This window comes from Melanotaenia boesemani, chromosome 3, assembly GCF_017639745.1.
Source record: "Melanotaenia boesemani isolate fMelBoe1 chromosome 3, fMelBoe1.pri, whole genome shotgun sequence".
NCBI lineage: Eukaryota > Metazoa > Chordata > Actinopteri > Atheriniformes > Melanotaeniidae > Melanotaenia > Melanotaenia boesemani.
The window spans coordinates 6,037,568-6,057,461 of NC_055684.1; the positions used below are offsets into that span (position 1 = coordinate 6,037,568).

Consider the following 19,894-nt stretch of genomic DNA (forward strand, 5'->3'; position numbering starts at 1 on the left):
ACATTACACGGTCTAACATATCCACTCTTAAATGTATGTCAGGGTGTATTTTACTGTAATTTCCAGCGGTCCAGACATGGGCCCGACAGTGAGGAGGACCAACATCACAGTGTCCTTCCAGGAGGGTCCTCAGGAAGAACGGTATGGACACCGAACTGCTGAAGACCTTCTACCACTCTAGTATTGAGAGCCTGCTGGTTTAACTATCACAGCACGGGGCCTGCACTGAGGACAACAGGAAGAGGTTTCAGAGTGTAATCAAAGCAGCAGAGAAGAATGCTGCCCTAATGGTACAGCAACCTTTTCTACCAGACCTCTGCCTAATAAGTAACAACTGAACTGAACTGGTTGTATTATTTTCAGATGATGTGATCTTGTGCAGCACTGGAGTAATACGCATTTAAAAGGTTAACATCTGTGTGCCAAGATATAGACAAAGGAGGAAAGAACAGTACTAATTTAGCCCAGTTCTCACTGTTATTCTGTACTTCCAGTGAAAGTAGGCTCTGCTTGTAGAGTAAGGACACCTCTCATGAAGAGTGATACAGCCACTGATTGTAAAAACCTCACATTGCTGTAATTAGAGGGATAAAAATAACAGTAATAGTTTGCCAGGGTTTGTGGGTGATTCGCTAAGATTGCTTGCGCCAAGGTCACAACTAGCAAGATGGAGATGGAGGTATTATTGGAAGAGAAATATTGGAAAATTGAAAATCCATAGATGAAAGTATCTCCGCACAGCCAAAAAAGTCGCTAGTTAATCAGGACATGGATAAGCAGTTGCTGTGTTGTGCCAACATGGTCTGACATCATGAGGTGCGTCTTCTGTGACCATACAGTGAGGTAAACCATGACAGCGCTGAATCAGGAGTAACGCTGGTCATTTATGTCCCGGTGCAAGGGATCAAAGTTGGGGTACATAGCTTTCAATACCAGCTGGTCTCGAGCGACTTGGAGATGGGAACGGCACACAGGAAGTAGAGGAGGGAGAGCTGAGCGCTTGGTGAGCTCTCCATCCAGGTCAGGAGCGCACTGCAAACATCAGAGTTTAAAAGTAAAAATAGAAAGACAAAATACATGTCTGATTTAATAACCGCTGATCAAAGCGTTGAATATTCAGTTTCATTTATATAAACTCAGGTTGATTCACGGTTTCCCTTTGATGTGTTGATTATTGATACATTTAAGAATGAACTAAATGACTGCACCAAACATCTGACTGATACACCTCTGAACTCCTGCAGATGGCTGCCTCCGCTCTCACCCAGAGGGTGCAGCCTCGCGCCTGCCTTTAAAAAGTGTTAAATCAAGGCGCAGAAATAGCGGCCGCACATTTACAGTAGTATTCAAATAGTGCGTGCAGAGCTGTCTCATCCCAGTCATCATTGCACGTTCTGGCTGAAATGTCCATAATGCAGATTCTCTCCAGGCAAACGTGCAAATCAGGTGTATAGTATTGTAAGGCGCAATCCATTTGTCATTTTAGATCAGCGACTTTTGCTGTGATGTCAGGTAGTTTTGATACCCGCAAACCAGATCCGGTCCAGATCCTGGAAAGTTGTTTTCGTGAACAATGACGAAATTATTTCATTGACGACCCATGACGAGACGCGTGCGCGAGTTAGGAGACGAGACTAGAGAAAATGTTTGAGGAACTGTCAGACATTTAGATTCGGAGATTTCAGCCTGTTGCTGTAATCTGTCAAAAGCTGCAGCCGCTCCTTGTTTGGACACGCCCACCACCTGGATGCACTACACACCTGCTGTCACACATAAACACGCGCGCTCACACACACACGTACACTGTTGAGTTTATTCATTGATGCAATGATGAGTGAATTCGTAGCTTCAACAAAGGGGTTCGTTGGTGGGAAACGGCGAGATGATGCTTAACATCCATCAGAAAGAAAAACACAACGCGTTGTAGAGGGAGGTGCCAATAAATGTGCCAGCATACAGCAACGAAGGTCTGTAGGCTACTGTGGTCTATGTAAAGTTAAAATAGTTAAACGCACTTAACAGCTTCGTTATTGAGGCACGCAGATTTGCTGCTTTGATCCGGTTTATTGTGTGATTGATGACATGCGTAATGGAATGTAGGCTACATAGTTGTGGAACATTAAACAAGGCAAACTGTAATTCAACTTGACAAATGAGTGCGTGGCAAACTGGACAAACTGAAGCGGTCAACAAAACTACGGCTGACCAGCTCTCCTCTCTCTGGCAAACCAGCGCCAGAGCCCCCCATCACCATGGCAACCAAAAAAAACAATCCATAAAACCATTGATCACTATCCATGACGACTTATATGGCTCCTACACAGATAGAATAATGATTAAACATCTCGTTCTGGCAAACAACCAGCTGTTTGCACGCTACTTTTGTTCTGAAGTGTTAACACTCTCCTTCCGCTTCCGGTCTGCCAGCCGTCACTATCTCGAATAAGAAACAAAAAAACGAAACAAGGAATTTGCAAAAACCAAATTTCGGCCGTTATTTGATTTGGATCTTTTCGTTTTTTCGTTTTATTGGGCCGAAAGCAAAAACCGTTTTTCCGTTTTTGGTTTAAAACGAAAAAAAGAAAAGGGGGCGCTGTTTCTGTTATTTCGTTTTTTGGTTTTGTCAGAAAAACGGATTATACTTTGATACCCGGACCGTTTATGCACCACCCTAACTAACGAGGTGTAACAGGGAGGCGTGTTGCGGTAAGGTGAATTAGCTGCGGTGGCCCTGAAGTGCAAATCACTACGACAAATTAAAAAACATAATGGCAAATTAAAAAACACAACAAATTAAAAAGTACAACAACAAATTTAAAAACACAACGGCAAATTAAAAAACACAATAACAAATTAAAAAACACAACAACAAATAAAAAAACAACAGCAATATAAAAAACACAATAACAAATTAAAAAGCACAACAAATTTAAAAACACAACGGCAAATTAAAAAACACAATAACAAATTAAAAAACAACGGCAAATTAAAAAAAAAACACAACAAATTAAAAAACATCAAATTAAAATGCACAACAACAAATTAAAAAGCACAACAAATTTAAAAACACAACGGCAAATTAAAAAACACAATCACAAATTAAAAAACACAACAACAAATAAAAAAAAACACAACGGCCAATTAAAAAACACAATAACAAATTAAAAAGCACAAAAACAAATTAAAAAACATAAAATTAAAAAACACAAAACAAATTAAAAAATACAACGGCAAATTAAAAAACATCAAATTAAAAAACACAATAACAAATTAAAAAACACAACAACAAATTAAAAAAAACACAACGGCAAATTAACACATTTTGAAGTTAAAGCATTACTCTAATAAATGGAAAAGTCTTCTGACTTTGCATCTTCCTCATCTTCAGATCAAAATCTGGGCAGAATGCAGATAACAAGAACATTTTTAATAAGAGATATAAATGTAATGGAATTCAGTTATCCAGAAAGAGAATGTTAAAAATATACATACATACATACATACATACATACTTAGGACACACCCATGACACATGACTGTGGGTGTGTCCCAATTCAGGGTCTGCACACTTCGAAGTGAGCAAACTATGCAGGCTAAAGAAGGTGTGTCCCAATTCAATGTCTGCACACTTCCAAGTGCGGATTTGCCGCATACGTTATCGTAGTGCGTGAAGTACTGTCCCAATTCACAGAATTGGAAGGACCCTCCGAATCCACCCTTTGAATCCACACTTCGTTTGGCCTCAAAGGAAGGCTGCTGGTGATGCATCCTTCACGGCCTCTTTTCTCCCACAATTCATTGCGCACAGGACGGTGGCGAATCAGCAACATCAGAAGAGTCGTATTATGTTTAAATAAAGTTTTATTTAAAAAAAAAATGTTTTTTTTAACTACACTTTAGTATATACGTTACAAAATCAAGTACATTTAAAGCATGTTTGTTAAATGGTGACATTAAAATTCAGTAATATTTGATATTCGATGACTTTTAAGGGGTTAATGAAGTGTGTACCGGCTGGAAAACTGAGCCTCAAACCGTGTTTTTCTTTTTCTTTTTTCTTTTTTTACTGTCGGTGTTACCACTCTGTGTTCAGGGTCTACTGACGTTTCCTACGAGTAATTTCAGAGGTTTAAGTGATTCAACATCCTGTGTTGTTGCTATGGGAAATTCTTGTAGACTAGGTAAGCTGTACCATTTCACGAACGTTAAGCAGACTTCGAAGTGTGTAGACCACGGAGGACACTCTGTAGCCTACGTAGTCTGCGCACTTCGAAGTGTGCAGACCCTGAATTGGGACACAACTTTTGTCTGCGCACTTCGAAGTGTGCAGACCCTGAATTGGGACACAGCATCCGACATCCTTTCAGGGAATAAAGAAATTAAACAGTTATGACTGACATATCCAGATGTGATTATATGTGACTGGACTGGGTTGTTGTGAATGGGATGGTCAGTAAGTTTGAGTTTTTACAACAGCTGGAGGCTGAGCATTATTTTGCACCAATTCTCTGACATGCCCAACAGTTTCTGCTGTTGGTCCTGTTCAGCTGTCGCAGATCAATCAGAACAGTCTGACAGATGCTGGTCAGCTAGGTTTGTTCCTCAAACATCAACTTCCCATTGTTCTTAAAAACTAAACTACACACACACTCCTTGGTTGTTCACTGTGTGGATTGTGATAAAGACAGCGTTCCTGTTGTGTGTGTGTGTGTGTGTGCACATGTTCCTAAAGTGGGAGTTGTTAAATTTGGAAAGTTAGGAGATTCCTGACAGAACTGTGGACATTTAATGCTCTTCTGTGAAGTTTAAGTCTAAATTTGTGTTGCAGTTCTCCTCAAAAGGACTTTTCTAGTTTTACTTAATTGCTGTTTTTGGATTCATTGATTGGAGGCCAAACTTTAAACCTGAGAGTCTGCATATTTATTGAGCGTCATATCAATATAATCAGTAGCTCAGTACAGTGAACAAACTACAACAAATAAATGAGACCACAATGAAGAAAATCCAAGACATGCTCTGACTGGTTTATTATTCTGTCCTTTAGGTCTGTGTGGGAGCGCAGCAGTGAATCGTCGACTAAAATGTTTTCATGTCACGTTTCATGGTCATAGTGGCAGATTAAGTTGAGATGAGATGCAGCTTCACTTTTTTTCCCCAAACTTCAACCATTTTCTAAAGAGCTGACATCAACATGAGCCCTGAGCTACTTCTCTGCAACTGAATTATGAACTCATGGATCCTGTGACGCTTAAAAGACTAAACATAAAGCTAAGAGCTAGATATTTGGTGTTATTATTGCTCAGAGAATTTGATCAAATACGTTTCTCTCATATTCAGTTTTGACTATTTACTAATAAGTTTATTCTATAAATAACTTCTTCTTGCTATCAAACTGTCAGAGTGATAAACATTTCAAACCTCAGACTTGCAGCCCTCATATGACCCTCAACATGACTTGTGTTTGTGTGACATGTGTGACAGCTTTTCTTTTGTGCCTTACTTTTCTTGACCGTCTTCTCTTCATCCTGCTCGCTGGCGCCGAGCAGGGTGAAGATGATGCCAGTCTGAGGGTTGAGACCGACAGCTGACACCACCATCCTGCCAGATCCTTCCATGACATGGGTCCCTAAGCAAATATTTCAAAAGTTAGAAACCTGTTTTTTTGGGTTTTTTTTTAAATGTCACTACTGTCGTCGCTCTTGGTTTTATATCACTGACAAATCACTTGTCATTTCATTTTATTCCTCGTTTGTGTTTACATTCTTCACCGTTCTTCACCAACATTAACATCCTATCTTTAGTGATTAAATATACACACACATCTTCATATATAAAACAAACATACAAAAAAAGAAAAAAAGTTTTGAACCTGTAACATCAGAGTTTTGAGGCTAAACACAGCCTGAACATTCAGGCACTTACCAGCCAGCAACATTGGGTCCTTCTCCAGAGACTTCCGAACCTGGACAGATTCTCTGGTCAGAGAACTCTCATCGATCTTCAGGTCGTTGCCTTGGATCAGAATCCCATTAGCAGGCAGCAGGTCTCCTGCAGACAGAGGACAGAGGTCACAGGGTCTCCTACTCGACTCGAGCTTCATTCATCTCTCAGAACAGAAACAAACAGATTTCACCAACGACTCAAAGTCTTGATTATGGATTAAAGCCAAAGCAATGACAATCCGACTGCCCTATTTGGTAAAGATGGTCAAAATAATAATCTGATATTTGAACTAAATTCAGAGCAGTTACTGTGCTAAAAGAGATGCAGCTTCCTCAGAATTACTGGTAAGATTTCCCACCAGGTCTAATTAAGACCCATCGTACTGTTGTGGATATGCATGTTTTTTTTTTTTGTTTTAATTGTTTTAATAAAGACAATCCTAAATCCAACATTCTCTCCTAATCTCAAAATTGAAAAGATCTCCATCATGCTGAATGATCTGGAAAGATCAGTCATTAACAGCATGATGGAGAACCCAAACTGTGACCAAGCAGTTGGACATGACTGATGTAAACCTGGTAAAAAGCTGCTTTATTGTTCTCTGCTGTAAAGAAAAATGAACAGAAAGGGGAAAACAGGAGCTCCTTTCAGCTTGTTTATAGCCCATCTTTAGAAATGTGCTACCTGTGTTTGGTGTCTGTGCTCCGTACCGTATTTGATCTCGGCGATGTCTCCGACCACAATCTCTGCTACAGGGATCTGGATCACCTGACCTTTGCGGATCACAGTGAACTTTTTTTCCCGTTCGATGTGGCTCTGAAGCCCACGGAACTGCTTTTCTCTGAACCAATCGTTGAAGGCTGTGACCAGGACCACAATGATGACAGCGAACAGGATAGCTGCTCCCTCGATCCAGCCAGCCTCCCCTGCAACGTGGCCACATGCTGGGGTGGGGGGGGGGGGGGGGGGGGGGGGGGGGGGGGGGGCGGTGGTTGGACAAAATCAGATGATATATGAAGCCTTGTTTACCTGAATGATTGTTTAGGTTAACAGAACAAGCTGTACGTTTAAAATGGAAGAGTTAACACATCTTTCATTATCAAAGTCTCTTAGATATTTAGAATAGGAAGTTAAAGCTAATTAAAAAGTACATTTACACAAAATTAGATTAAATAACCTAACATCAGAACATCTCTTTATTCACCATTAAATCATAACACTGAATAATAATAATAAATGAGATAATAGATATCTTGCAAATAATAAAAAGAAAAACCAATTTAGATGAAAAATGTCTTTAAACCTGGAACAGACCTTCATTGCCGTCCCCTGGTGGATGGTAGACGTCCAGGCCAAGCCAGACGACTGCAGTGATTACCAGAATAATGAGTGTGACGTCTTGCAGAGCTTTCCACACCAGCTGCAGGAACATCTTGGGCTTCTTTGGGGGGATGAAGTTCATTCCAAATGCTGTACGATGTTTCTCTAAATCAACAGGGTTACCAGGCAGACCTGCAGAAACAAACAAGACGTTAACGTCACCATCCGAGCAAGAAACTGTCAGCGTCAGCCTGTCCCAGCAGTACAAAGTAACCTGAAAAACTGCAACAGGGAATTTTGTATCATTTCATTTTTTATGATCATTGAAAACCCATATCGTAATTGAGATTAAAATTTGATCGCCCAACCCTACCGTCAATAACAAAGAACCAGATGCCACAAAATTCTTGTAAAGTTATCTTTCTTTAGCTGAGCTAAATAACTATTATCAATGTCCATGACTGATTCGGATGTCTGCTACTGGCTCCTCCTTTGACTGTAACTAATCTTTGCTACCCTCTACAAAATAATGAAATCAAAAAACAGAAAACAAGTCAAGCTGATAATAATACAATGTTGTAATATAATACAATTTTTTTAAATCAACATCTTCCAGCACAATGAAAGCATTAACCTTTCCTGGCTATCTAGAGCTGTCATTCAGAAATGGGAAGAGTAATATGAACTACACAGGAGGTACATGAGATAAATACAACACCAGGTAATGAAAACTTTGAGTAATTCATAATAATAAAAAAAAATGACATGAAAGAACAAAACATTACTATTGAAGTATTTCCCATGTAATTTTTTTCTTAACAAGGGGTTTGCCCTGATCCGGTCCAGGGTACAAAACTGGGAAAAAAATATTCCAAAAGGGGTAAAGTACTGAAAAAGAACCCCTGCTAGAGCATGAGCAATCATGATTCAAGGTATGATAACATGTTTTGTTAAAATTTGGACTTAAATGTGCAGCCTTCATTTGTGTTGAGATGTTGCAGTTCAGTTGCATTAATTAATAACTAAGAATAACTAATGATAACTAATTCTAACTACAGATAACTAAGGATAGCAGCTTAGGTAGCACTAGCATACCTAAACAAAAATGCTGCATAAGTCAGAATGATTGCTGGCTGTTGTAAACACTTACATTTCCAAACCCTGATTATAAGACAGCCCCCAATTTCCATAACTAATCTTCAGAAAAAGACTATCAGTGTTCCCCCTAACATTATACCCCTACCAGATCAAATTGAACTATTTTGATCTGATTTCTATGTAATAGGAAGCCACAGCAGAAGTCCTTTAAGTCTCATTTGCTCAATAAACGGTTTATACTGAGTTCTGTTATTAAAACCAAACAGTGTGGTGTTATTTAGCTGATAAGCTGATATTTTTTTTTTTTTTTTTTTTACAGTGCATTGTGTTCCGCGTCCTGCAGTTTCATTCTGTAATATTGGACTTTGAGGGTGTTTAAACAAGAGAGAAAGGTGTAAAAATGTTAATGCCTATCTGAGAAAAGTGTATAAAGTGTGTAGTGAGGGGTTTTACAGCCTTAAAACATCTATAATAATTGTAACTACTGCTGACTACTTCGTGGATTTCGCATATTGTGGGTTATTTATAGAACGTAACTCCCACCATTAATGAGGGACCACTGTATTGCAAATGAACATCTATCATAAGTGTAGAATGAATGAAAGAATGACAAACACACACATAATGCTTGCGTTCTGGAACCTTCTGTGAGCCTCTACAAATGTCAAAATCAATGATGCCCTAGCACAGGGCTGTCCAAAGTTGGTCCTCGAGTGCCGCTGTCCTGCAGGTTTCAATGTTTCCTGCTTCAGCACACCTGACTCAAATGAAATGGATCCAACAGCCAATTAAGTTTTGCACAATTACTCATTAATTTGAGTCAGGTGGTCTTGAAGCAGGGACACATCGAAAACCTGCAGGATTGTGGCCCTCGAGGACACCCCTGCCCTAGCATCTGTCCATCATGGAGCAAATGCCATCAAACATACCTGCACTTTTTTTAAACCACACGACCAATTTAGAATTAAAAAACAGAAAAAGAAAAAAATTTGTTTCATCTTAATCATTTTCAGGGGCGAAAGAAGCTGAACAAAAGCAACTCAGCAGTTTTCTGGTGGCACCATTTCCAACCAGAAAACAAAAACAGCACAAGATCTGCAAAACTGCTTTATTGCCATAACATGGTGGTTGAAGTTGTTGACCTTTCACCTGAGGGGTATTGCACGAAACCAGAATAAAGAAATCCAGGATGATTAAGCAAGCCCAGCTTGACCTAGCTTGCGCGGCCTATCCTGGCTTAATTGGTTGCACGTTTGCTGAGCCAGGATGAGAAGGTGCGGCTAGGTTAAGCCAGGTGAAGATAGTTGGGATAAGTGCGTGTGCACGGCATACTGAAGCAGACCTCGCGATCGCTCACAGAATCATCGATGGGGAAATGGATAAAAGTCGCGCGTCCTACGTCACGGCCGCTGAACAACAGCTCCTGACGGAGTTCTCTGACGAAGTTAAGGATATTATAAGGAAAAAAGGCAATACCAATGCCATAAGTAAAGAACGCGAGAAAGCCTGGCAGACAATAGCCGACCGGCTCAATGCGGTAAGTGGTCAAAAACTGTACAATTAGTAAACAGTGCTCCACTGGAACTGTCATAATTAGGCTACAATTAAAGGAGTTACTTTTCAAATCCACTAACTGTTGTATACTTTAAGAGTGACAAGCAGGTGCATGTTACTCAGGAAATGTAGAGTATGATTAGGTGCAAACAATTATCCACAATGTGTCATTTAATCTATTTTCCTCATGTAACGTTTTTATCTATTTTATCTTTCTGTCCTTCATAAAGGACAAACCTGTCAGGCCATAAAAGGACCTGGCAGCAAGAAAAAATTAAATATAAGAACATTTTGCAGGCTGGTAAGCGACTCCAAAGTAGATAACCATGAACAAATGAGGTGAATAGATGAGGTGTCTGCTGACATGTTCAATGTCTGTATGATTGTAGCAGTTAAAAAAAAGGCCTATAAACTGGCACAGGGGGCGTCCCACCAAGCCAGGATGTGACTCCAGCAGAGGAACTGGCACTCCATTTAAATAAAGGGAGGCCAGTGATGGAGGGGATCCAGGGAGGGACAATAACTGACTCTGTCCCAGCCACAGAAACTGTCCGCTTCATACAAGGTACATCACGTACTGCAATTCTGCACATGGACCACAATCAAATATAATATAGTGTCTGACTTTGGATAACCTTGCAGTGTCTGGGAACACAATTACACTTTTGGAGCCACCAGAGGATGATCCGGTTAGTACAGTGTCTCCAAATCACAGGCTTGGTATGTTCTGTGAAATCTTAATCCAAGTTCTCTCGCTGCATGTATACGGCAGGGGGAAGGCACATCTGCAGCTGCAGAATGCACATCTGCAGATGAGGAGGCTGTGTCAGTGGAGTCCAGAAGGTTTGAGGCATGTCAGTTTTATGGGATTGGCCTGCTTATTTATTCCATGAAGGATATGAAGTCAGTGATGTGGTGCTAATAGAAAATGTGTAACAGGACCCGGATGCTGCACAGTCTCCTAAGCGGCCTGGTAACATTGTGAGTATTGGCTAAAGTACATCTACGTTATGCACAAATCCTGCTGTGCTAATTGACATTTCTTTTACAGACCTCACAAACTGTCAGAACACTTTATGCAAAGCACCTGGAGAGACAGAGCTGGCAGATGTTAAAATCAGACTCAAAAAGAGAAAGCTCCAAGAAATAGAGCTGGATCTAGAGATTAAACGCCAGACACGAAAACTGGACCTGGAAATCCAGAAACTAGAAAGAGAAGTGAGTGTTTCAGTGCACACAGTAACCATATCTGCAATACAGTGTTTTAATCCTTGTTACTTTTGCTGTCGTAGGATCCAAGCAACCAAGACCAATGACTGCTTAATAAAAAAAAAAAAAAAAATTAAAAAAAAAAAAAACTAGAACATTGGTGTCTCTCCTCTTTTCATGAATGTAAAAGAATTTCAAAGAACCACCAGTGCTAAACAAAATGCTCACACAGGAAAAGCTCTTTTATTAAATAAAGGGGCTAAATCCAAAAATTAAGTGAAGAAACTTGCAATATATTGCTCCCTGACAAGTCTGCCATTAATGTTGTCCGGGAAGATGGGAGCATTTTCCCAGTCAACATCAACAGCCACTCGGGGGGGGGGGGGTCTCTCCTTTCTTAGGCCTGCAATGTTATGCAGTACTACACATGCAGCAATAACATCACAGGCTCTGTCCGGGGAAATCCTCAGGTGGTGCAGGCACTGAAACCGAGATTTCAGAAGGCCGAAGGTCATCTCTATTCGAGCCCTTGTCTTGGTGTGTGCATGGTTGTAGGCCTGCTGTGGTGGGGTTTGGGGATCTGCAAGGGGAGTCAAGAGGAATGACTCACAGGCGTATCCTTTATCTCCCAGCAGCACACCAGAGAATTCACCTGATAATACAAAATATAATTTAGAAAACAGAGTTACACACACAATGTCCAAGGTGCTTACAGTACAAATGTGTGGGCTACCTTGTGAAAGTCTCTCATAAATTGGACTAGCCCGAAAGACTCTAGAGTCATGCACTGAGCCAGGCCACTTTGCCTCTAAATTGCTCACAAGGCAGTCAGCATCACAGATCATCTGAAATATTTAGTTGTAGCCTATTAAGGTCATTAAATGCACAGAACAGATTCATGTAGGTCATAACCACAAATCACTCTTACCTGAACATTGATGCTGTGGAAGGATTTCCTGTTAATGTAATCTCCCTCATGTTCACCTGAGGGGCGTCTGATTCTTATGTGTGTGCAATCCACTGCCCCAATGATGTTAGGGAAAGCTGTAACAAAAAATAGTGAGTATCCAACTGTGACAGATATACTTAGAAACTAATGGGTGCACATTAAAATTGAGGTTACCTGCAATCTTGTAAAACTCCTCCTTGATGTAGAGGGGTCTTCTGTGGCCAGGGAAGGTGATGAATATATTGCTGAATGATTTCAGCGCCAGCCAACGCATCTGATTGTCCGGCAAATGGTTCCTTTATTGAGGTTCTCTGCATCCCCAACAGAATAAAGGAAGCTCCCACTCGCAAGCCATCTCAATGTGACACAGATCATCTGTGGTACAGTGAGGGCATGGCTTCGCGCTGTCTGGTGCTGTATTTTTGGACTCAGCAGCCTACATAAATATCTTAGTCCATCACCCGAAAATCTGTATCTTTCAATTAAATAGTCATCTCCAGAGGCCAGGGGATCTGACCTGTCCCTGAAGACTCTTTCCCGTCTGAATGCTCTTCTGAGGATGCGGGCTTCCTCGTCCAGCACATCCTCCAAAAAAGGGCAAGCCATTATGAAGAGGGAACAGGTGAAGGGGAGTTGGACCTATATATTCTACATTGTCCTCGTCACAGATTAAATTGAAAACACCTTTGAAACCTCATCAGCTGTGTTTTGTAATCTCAATTACTGCAATAAAACACATAAACCTCTGACAGCAATTTGACGAGCAGTCTTCATTAGCATAGCAATATAACACTTGGCCTGATGAAATCATGCACTTATGACCAAGTTGATATTGTGTGATGAAATCGTGATCCTGTATTTAAATTAAATGACTAAAAAAAAAACAAACAAACAAAAAAAAAAATTATATGCACTGTACTAGCACTACACGACAGCACCTGGGTCCAACTGGACTCAAAAGCGGTCTGACTAACACTTAATTATGACGTCCCATCTTGTTTGAATTCATGCTTGTGTTGTTCTTACTCTCAAATGTAAGTCGCTTTGGATAAAAGCATCTGCTAAATGACTGTAGAATAGAATAGAATAATAATACTACAACTCGAATCCATATAAAAAGGCTGTTGCGATTACGAACAGATTTCGATTAAATGTACAGTGACATGTAATATTTTAATACTGGATGATTAAAATGACGCGCCATACTTAGGAAGACCATGGACATGCTGTAAAACACATTAATTCCTCACAGAATTGACGTTGGACATGCAGGTGACTCGCTAGGATTAATCTTAGCCTGAGCAGTTAGCCTGGTCTGGTGCAGGCTAGCTGCAGCGGATAAATCACCACAGTAACTTGGCCGGGATTAGTTTGAGCTGCTTTCATGCAACTGACTTAGGGCTAAATTCAGCCAGGATAACCAACATATCCCGGCTTAATCCCTTATCTTGGTTTCGTGCAATACCCCTCCGGTCATATTATTGAAGTTGACTTATTATGGCGTGGCTGTGTATTTGGTTTTGATTATTAAGTCTTGTTAGAAATTACAACAGTTTGGTTTGGTACAAATGGTGAATCTTACCCTCTACTGGTGATGTCTTCAGGCGGCGACGGCGACATATGCCCTGCACTTCTCCATAATCATCCCGGACCTTGTTGACAGCCTCAGCACTTCGTAGCTCTATGAGAGCCCTCAGGTCCTCCATGGTCAATCCAAAGTCCCCGTCATGGTTACCTTCAGGAAGCCAATTTCCTGGAGGATGGTCCCCTGTACTGTTGGCCATGTTGGTCGTCTAGCACATACAAATCAAACTAAGATTAGATACAATAATTAAACCAACAGTGCTGGAAAAGCTGTACATGCACACTCAAGATAACCACTGGTTCTTCATCTGTGAAGATCATGTAAGAGCACATCAAAGACTGTCCTCTACTTTTTTTTTTTTTTTTAAGCAATTAGTGATCTGGACATAGAAATGCACACACACAAAAACACACTGCTAGAAGCAGTGCTACTGATGCTGGGGTCAGGTGTCTAAAAAAAAAAAAAACATGCTGTGAATATTTTGTTAATTTGGAAAGTGATTAAAACAATTAAAATGATTTAATTGGAAATTTTCAAATAAATACAGATGTCTAAGCCACCTTTTCAGACTTGCATTAACAAAAGAACTGGCTGTTTTGAGTTTTTTATTTGTTCTTTTGCAGAGATCAACAAATCTTCAAAGACTAGCTTATCATATCAAGTTAGGGGCCGCTGTGCTCCTCGTAAAATAAAAAGACTTTTATCCTCCTCATAATTTATTACTGTTCATATTTCAAATGTAGAACTTTTTTCAAATTTGTTTCAACCTTTAGGTCATGTATTCAGCAGCATTTGTAGGGATAATTTTACCATAAGAGCTTCTAACTCAAAAAATAATGCCCTCAATCATGAGGAAATGAGAAAGAAAATTAAATAAATATAAATTACAACTTAACGGAGGTCTGCGTTATTTGAGTGCTTCTAGTTTACCCTTTAGCTTTATTTTTTTTTTATTATTTTATGACTGTCGCACACTAACTGTAGCCTTTTCTGCTGTTTGCACTATAATCATGTCAGATGATATTTAACTGGAGCATGTGAAATTGTGCTTCAAAATTCATTTAAGACACAGAGAAAAATGATTTCTTCTAAAGGAACTTATCAGAGGGTTTTACACAAGTATGTGAACCTGGTGTGTGTGATATAGCACCAATTCACGACACCGAGACATGGAGACTCCAGCTAACATGTTAACAGAGGTTTCCTGCAGTCAAGTGGTGTGAATTGCACAGTTTCAGATCACTAACATCCTGGGAAAAAAACGAAAAAAAAAAAAAAAACGGATTTCCAATTCAAAAAATAACTTGTACTCACTCCTTTGCGAGGTGGGGGGGCAGTTTAAAACTGTTAAAATAAAATTGTTTATATGGTTATAACTGTAATTCATTTCGATTATATTTGGGCTGATTTTACTTCATTTACAGTTCAAAAACACGTTAAGATGTCTTTGATTATGTCTGCAGGTATCTATAGTTAGTAAATGAAGAATTTCACCGAGGGACACCAACGGTTGATCTCTGCTGGCATGATGAAGCTAAACCACTTACTCCCGGCTCACGTTGGTGTTCATCCCGTTAAAATAGTAATAAATTTCGATTGTTCTTGGGCTGATTTTACTTTGGTTACAGTTAAACAACATCTTACGACATGTTAGATGACGTTTACAAGTTTTTATAGTTAAAATATTAATAATTTCACTAAGAGAAACAATTGCGTGTACTTACCTCTCTGTGCAAGTCAAAAGAATGGGGACGATTGGGATTTCAGTTACTAACTAACAACGTCTCCTAAGTAACGTAGACCGATTTAAGAGAATCACAACTGTAATTAGGATTATTACAGTGTGATAATCAAGTTCTCTTTAGGTAAGGCAGTTTCTTTGTATAGCACATTTCATGTACAGGACAATTCAAAGTGCTTTACATAAAACAAAGGCATTACAAATATTTATAAATAAAAGACATCAACACATATTCACAATAAAATAATAAATTACATTTAAATCATTAAAAGCAGGATAACTTAAAAAGTTTACGTGCAGATTTCATGCATAGGTGCATGAGAAAAATGTTTTTAACCTGGATTTAAAGATGTCTACATTTGGTGAAAATTTAATCTCCTCTGGCAGTTTGTTCCACTTGTTTGCAGCATAACAGCTAAATGCTGCTTCTCCATGTTTAGTCTGGACTCTGGTCTGGACTAGTTGACCAGAGTCTTTGGATCTAAGAGCTCTGCTAGGATTATATTCTCTGAACATATCACAGATGTATTCTGGGCCTAAACCATTCTGGGATTTGTAAACAATCTGAAGGGTTTTAAAATCTAGTCTGTGACTGACTAGAAGCCAGTGTAAAGATTTCAACACTGGTGTGATGTGTTCAGATCTCTTAGTCCTGGTTAAAACTCTTGCAGCAGCGTTTTGAATGAGCTGCAGATGTTTAAAGGCAAAATTTATAATATCCAAGGCGATTCTTTCCAACACCAGGTGGCAGTAATAAAAAAACACAACTCCATCACCTCCACAAATCACCACAGTGGCAGTAATGAGCAATACTCCGCACCCCTCCCACCCACAATTCACACAGCAGCCCACTTTCTTCTCCACCGTCCACAAGACTTATTTAGGAGCTGAGATGGCATCCAGTTTTTCAACTCCAAGTGAACTGGTAAGTAACTGTTAAAACAACCAGTTCTGCCTCATGCTGAAAATGATAATTTACTGTGTTGTTTTACAAAGTAGTACATGTTAAATTTGCAATGTAGCATTATGGAATAAATGATGCTAGTAAATGAGGCAAAGCTATGTGATAAGCTATCTAGTTGCTTGGTTAATTATAACGTTATATGTCTGCAAATATTCAACTAATATTAGACTGACTTAGACTAACAGAGAGTGACACGATAACATGACGCAGAATTTGCAGGTTTGAATGTTGTTACAGCTATTTCAGTCTGTGCACTTGTGTTTTCAGAGTGAAGAGGATGATGTGTCCCAAAGTTTGCAGCGTTTGAGCCGAGGCAGGACCGGTGGACGGTCGAGAGGACGAATGAGAGGGAGCAGGGAACAAGAGCTGCAGCTTCCAGAGCTGAGCACTCGGATAGAGTTGAACAGTATCGCTGTGACCGATTGGCTGCCACACAGGTAAAATGCACGATTAAGCTTCATGTTTGATGGTTCAGTGGTTTGTCAAACTATCACAGATTTTAAAAAAACAAAACAAAAAAAAAAAAAAAAACGCATTTTCTTGATGCAACGTAAATGCGTTTTTATGTGTAATTTATGGATGTACTTATAGCACTTTCTTCTTAGTATTTGTCACTTTTTGCTTTGGCAGTCAAGTCATTAACATCATATATTATAGTAATATTTAAAATGTATCTCTACAGAATAGGGAGACACAGGCTTCACACTTTGTTTTTCATTAATCAATAAAATTAGTCTCCACTTATATAACTAATGTTTTTTTTATACCATGCAGAGACTTCTTGATGGCATGAATGCTGACGACAAGAAGGCTTGCATCACTGCTCGTCGAAAGGCAACCAGGCCTGATTTTTGATCTTCTACCCATTTTACCTAATACATTCTACCCAATACCAATGATCTACAAAAAAAAGGCCACAAATCCATACAAAGGATGTGAAATTTAGATTGCACAACAGATGGCAAGCCTTCTTGACTTTTATCTGTGGCAAACACCACTGATTGAATACAGATTTTCACTTTCACATTTTTCACTTTTTTTGTTCATTACAGTTATGGAAATAATTATTAGATGCAGTAATGCGGTTGAGGGGGGCAGATTTTGTGAACTAAGTATCAGATCTCTGCTTTTTGGAGACCTTGGCCATGATCTTCTGCTGTCACTGGAGCAGATCAGTCTAGTGTGAGAATCATCTCCACATGTGAGAGCATGGTCCTCGGAGGGAAAAGGCTGGAATACTTCCTCTGGGTTGGTTGATGAGGTCCTGAATCAAGTGTGGGACTTGAAGTGACTCCGAGTCCGGTTCATCAGAGAGGAGAAATGGAGCAGGAGGTCGTCAGCATCTGCTATGATGTAGATTCTGCATCTGCAAACTGCTTTCTACTCTGTGTTGGTCGTCATCGCAGGTCTGACAACATCCTTATACAGAGGGAGGATTGGTGCTGAATTCTGGACCTGATGAAGAAAACAGTTTAACAAAGGTTAGCAAAGCAGTGTATTAGACACACTGGGACTTGCATATTACATTTGAGTCTTGAGTGGAGTAGTTCCAAAAAGTTAACCCATCATAGTAATATAGTAACAATCAATGAATAAATGAATAAATATATAATGAAAGAAATAATGGGATAAATAAACCCTTAATGAAGTGAATATATGAAGCAATAAGACATAATAAGTCAAATTTCTTCTACGCAGTTTGTGGGTGGGCTTGTGGGGATGACCTTACTGAATGGCAAGCTGTAGTCAGTAAAGAGCATCCTGATGTAGGAGTCTTTATTCTCCAGGTGTGAGAGAGAGATGTGCAGGGCTGCAGCAATAGCGTCTGAGGTGGACCTGTGGGCATACTGCAGGGGGTCCAGTGTGTCTGGTAGGCAGCTCTGAATGTGGGTCAGCACCACTCTCTCCAAGCACTTCATAATGATCGGAGTGAGGGCTACTGGCCTGTAATCATTCAGGCAGCTAGGGGGGCTCTTTTTGGGGAAGGGAACAATGGTAGTGGTCATAAAGCAGGATGGAACAGTTCTCAAGTTGAGGGAGAGGTTAAATATGGAGGCGAGAATGTCTGTCAGCTTGTTGCCACATGCTCTGAGTGTTGCTGTCCAGCAGGTGTAAAATGTGTTGAGGTCATCAGGCAGACTATCTGTGGTGCTGATGGTACTGGAGATGCTCCTGTAGTCTGTGATGTCCTGTAGACCCTGCCACATGCACCCAGGCTCTGCAGTGGAGTAGAAGCCATCCAGCTTCTCTCTGTACTGCCTCTTGGCTGCTCTGATGGCCTTCCTCACTTCGTACTTTGCAGCTTTGTGCTTAGTCTCATTGCCAGATTTAAATGCAGTGGAGCGAGCATGCAGCATATGACGTACCTGACAGTTTATCCAGGGCTTCTGGTTGGGGAACTTCCTGACTTGTATGGTGGGCACAATGTTATCCACACAGTCCCACAGTGTGCCCAGGTGTCCAGAGCTCATAAACACATATGTAAACTCCCTTGGTGGATAAAAGGGACGGCACTTAAGCAGTAAAAACTCCACATATGGGGAACAGTGCTGATGTACAGTCTGTACGTCTTCACACCATCGTTGTTGATAAACACGCACACACCTCCTCCCTTCCCCGAGGCTGCTGTCCGATCGCCTCTATGAATGGAGTGTGTCTGTAGTTGAATGGCCGAATCTGGGGTGTTGTCTGAGAGCCAGGTTTCGGTGAAAATTAGAGTGCAGCATTCTCTTGTTTCCCGTTGTGTGTTGTAATCCTGGCACGTAGCTCGTCTAGTTTCTTTTCCAGAGACCGCACTTTATCCAGCAGGAGGCTGGGTATTGGTGGTCAGATAGCAAGGGCTTTCAGCCTAGCATCAACCTCTCCCCTCTTGCCTCTCTTGCAGTGCCGTCTATGAAGCGTTCTCCTTGGGTCAGCTGGCTCACCTGAGGCCGCTGCTCCAGTGTTTTCCTGGTGGTGGTGGTCGTCATGAGAGTGCACGATGAGTTGCAGATCTGTTGGTATAAATCCACTAAACTCTGTGCTGAGAGAGTTGCCAATCTCCAGCAATGCCTGTCTGTTGTAGGTAAACACTGCACCACATCCGTGCACTGTAGTATACACAAAAACACACACAAAAGGAAGAAGTCAGCATTCCAGGGCAACGCGAACATACATGTTCGCCACGGCGGGCGCCACGTTACAGTCAGCTTAAGTAGGCCTAATCTATAAGTTTAAATTCTGTATTTCTCAAAAAAACACATTTAATTATTTTTTGTCTCAACATCATCTCCAAACTCCCGACACCACTTCCTGATTATGAGCAGAAGTCTTGATTTAACCTATTTGGGTTATCAAGAAATGCTATGGATGTCTAAAACTCTGCCCCCATGTTTCTCACCTGTACAAACCATGGATGTACATCTACTCCGTGCAGGTGCAGTGTGGGGCCCACAGGGCTGGCCCCAGGAGGAGGGCCGTGGCGGTACCGAGGCGGTGCTGGGGCACTTGTCAAGGTCGCTGTCACCGGCAGACCGCGCTGCCATGGACGGT

At 40.6% G+C, this 19,894-nt stretch overlaps 1 protein-coding gene across 1 annotated transcript; it reads right to left on the reverse strand.

Moving 5' to 3' along the window:
• Positions 1-864: 864 nt before the first annotated feature.
• Positions 865-13,857, reverse strand: atp2b4 (ATPase plasma membrane Ca2+ transporting 4). Its single transcript, XM_041979892.1, has 7 exons — positions 13,656-13,857; positions 7,258-7,455; positions 6,654-6,887; positions 5,923-6,048; positions 5,483-5,626; positions 4,047-4,066; positions 865-1,032 (listed from the first exon to the last, which is right to left on the reverse strand). Exons 1-7 carry the CDS (start codon positions 13,855-13,857, stop codon positions 865-867), a joined length of 1,092 nt encoding a protein of 363 aa, XP_041835826.1.
• Between the last annotated feature and the right edge of the window lie 6,037 nt (positions 13,858-19,894).

Bases quoted from the DNA above. Each gene is read 5' to 3' on its own strand.
- atp2b4 (XM_041979892.1), bottom strand. From the start codon at position 13,857: ATGGCCAACAGTACAGGGGACCATCCTCCAGGAAATTGGCTTCCTGAA. The intron at 7,456-13,655 runs GTAAGATTCACC...TTGTTTCTGCAG, and splicing joins GAAGACATCACCAGTAGAGG to GTCTGCCTGGTAACCCTGTT. The intron at 4,067-5,482 runs GCTGTCACACAT...TAACACCGACAG, and splicing joins AAGTAAGGCACAAAAGAAAA to TAAAAAAAGAAAAAAGAAAA.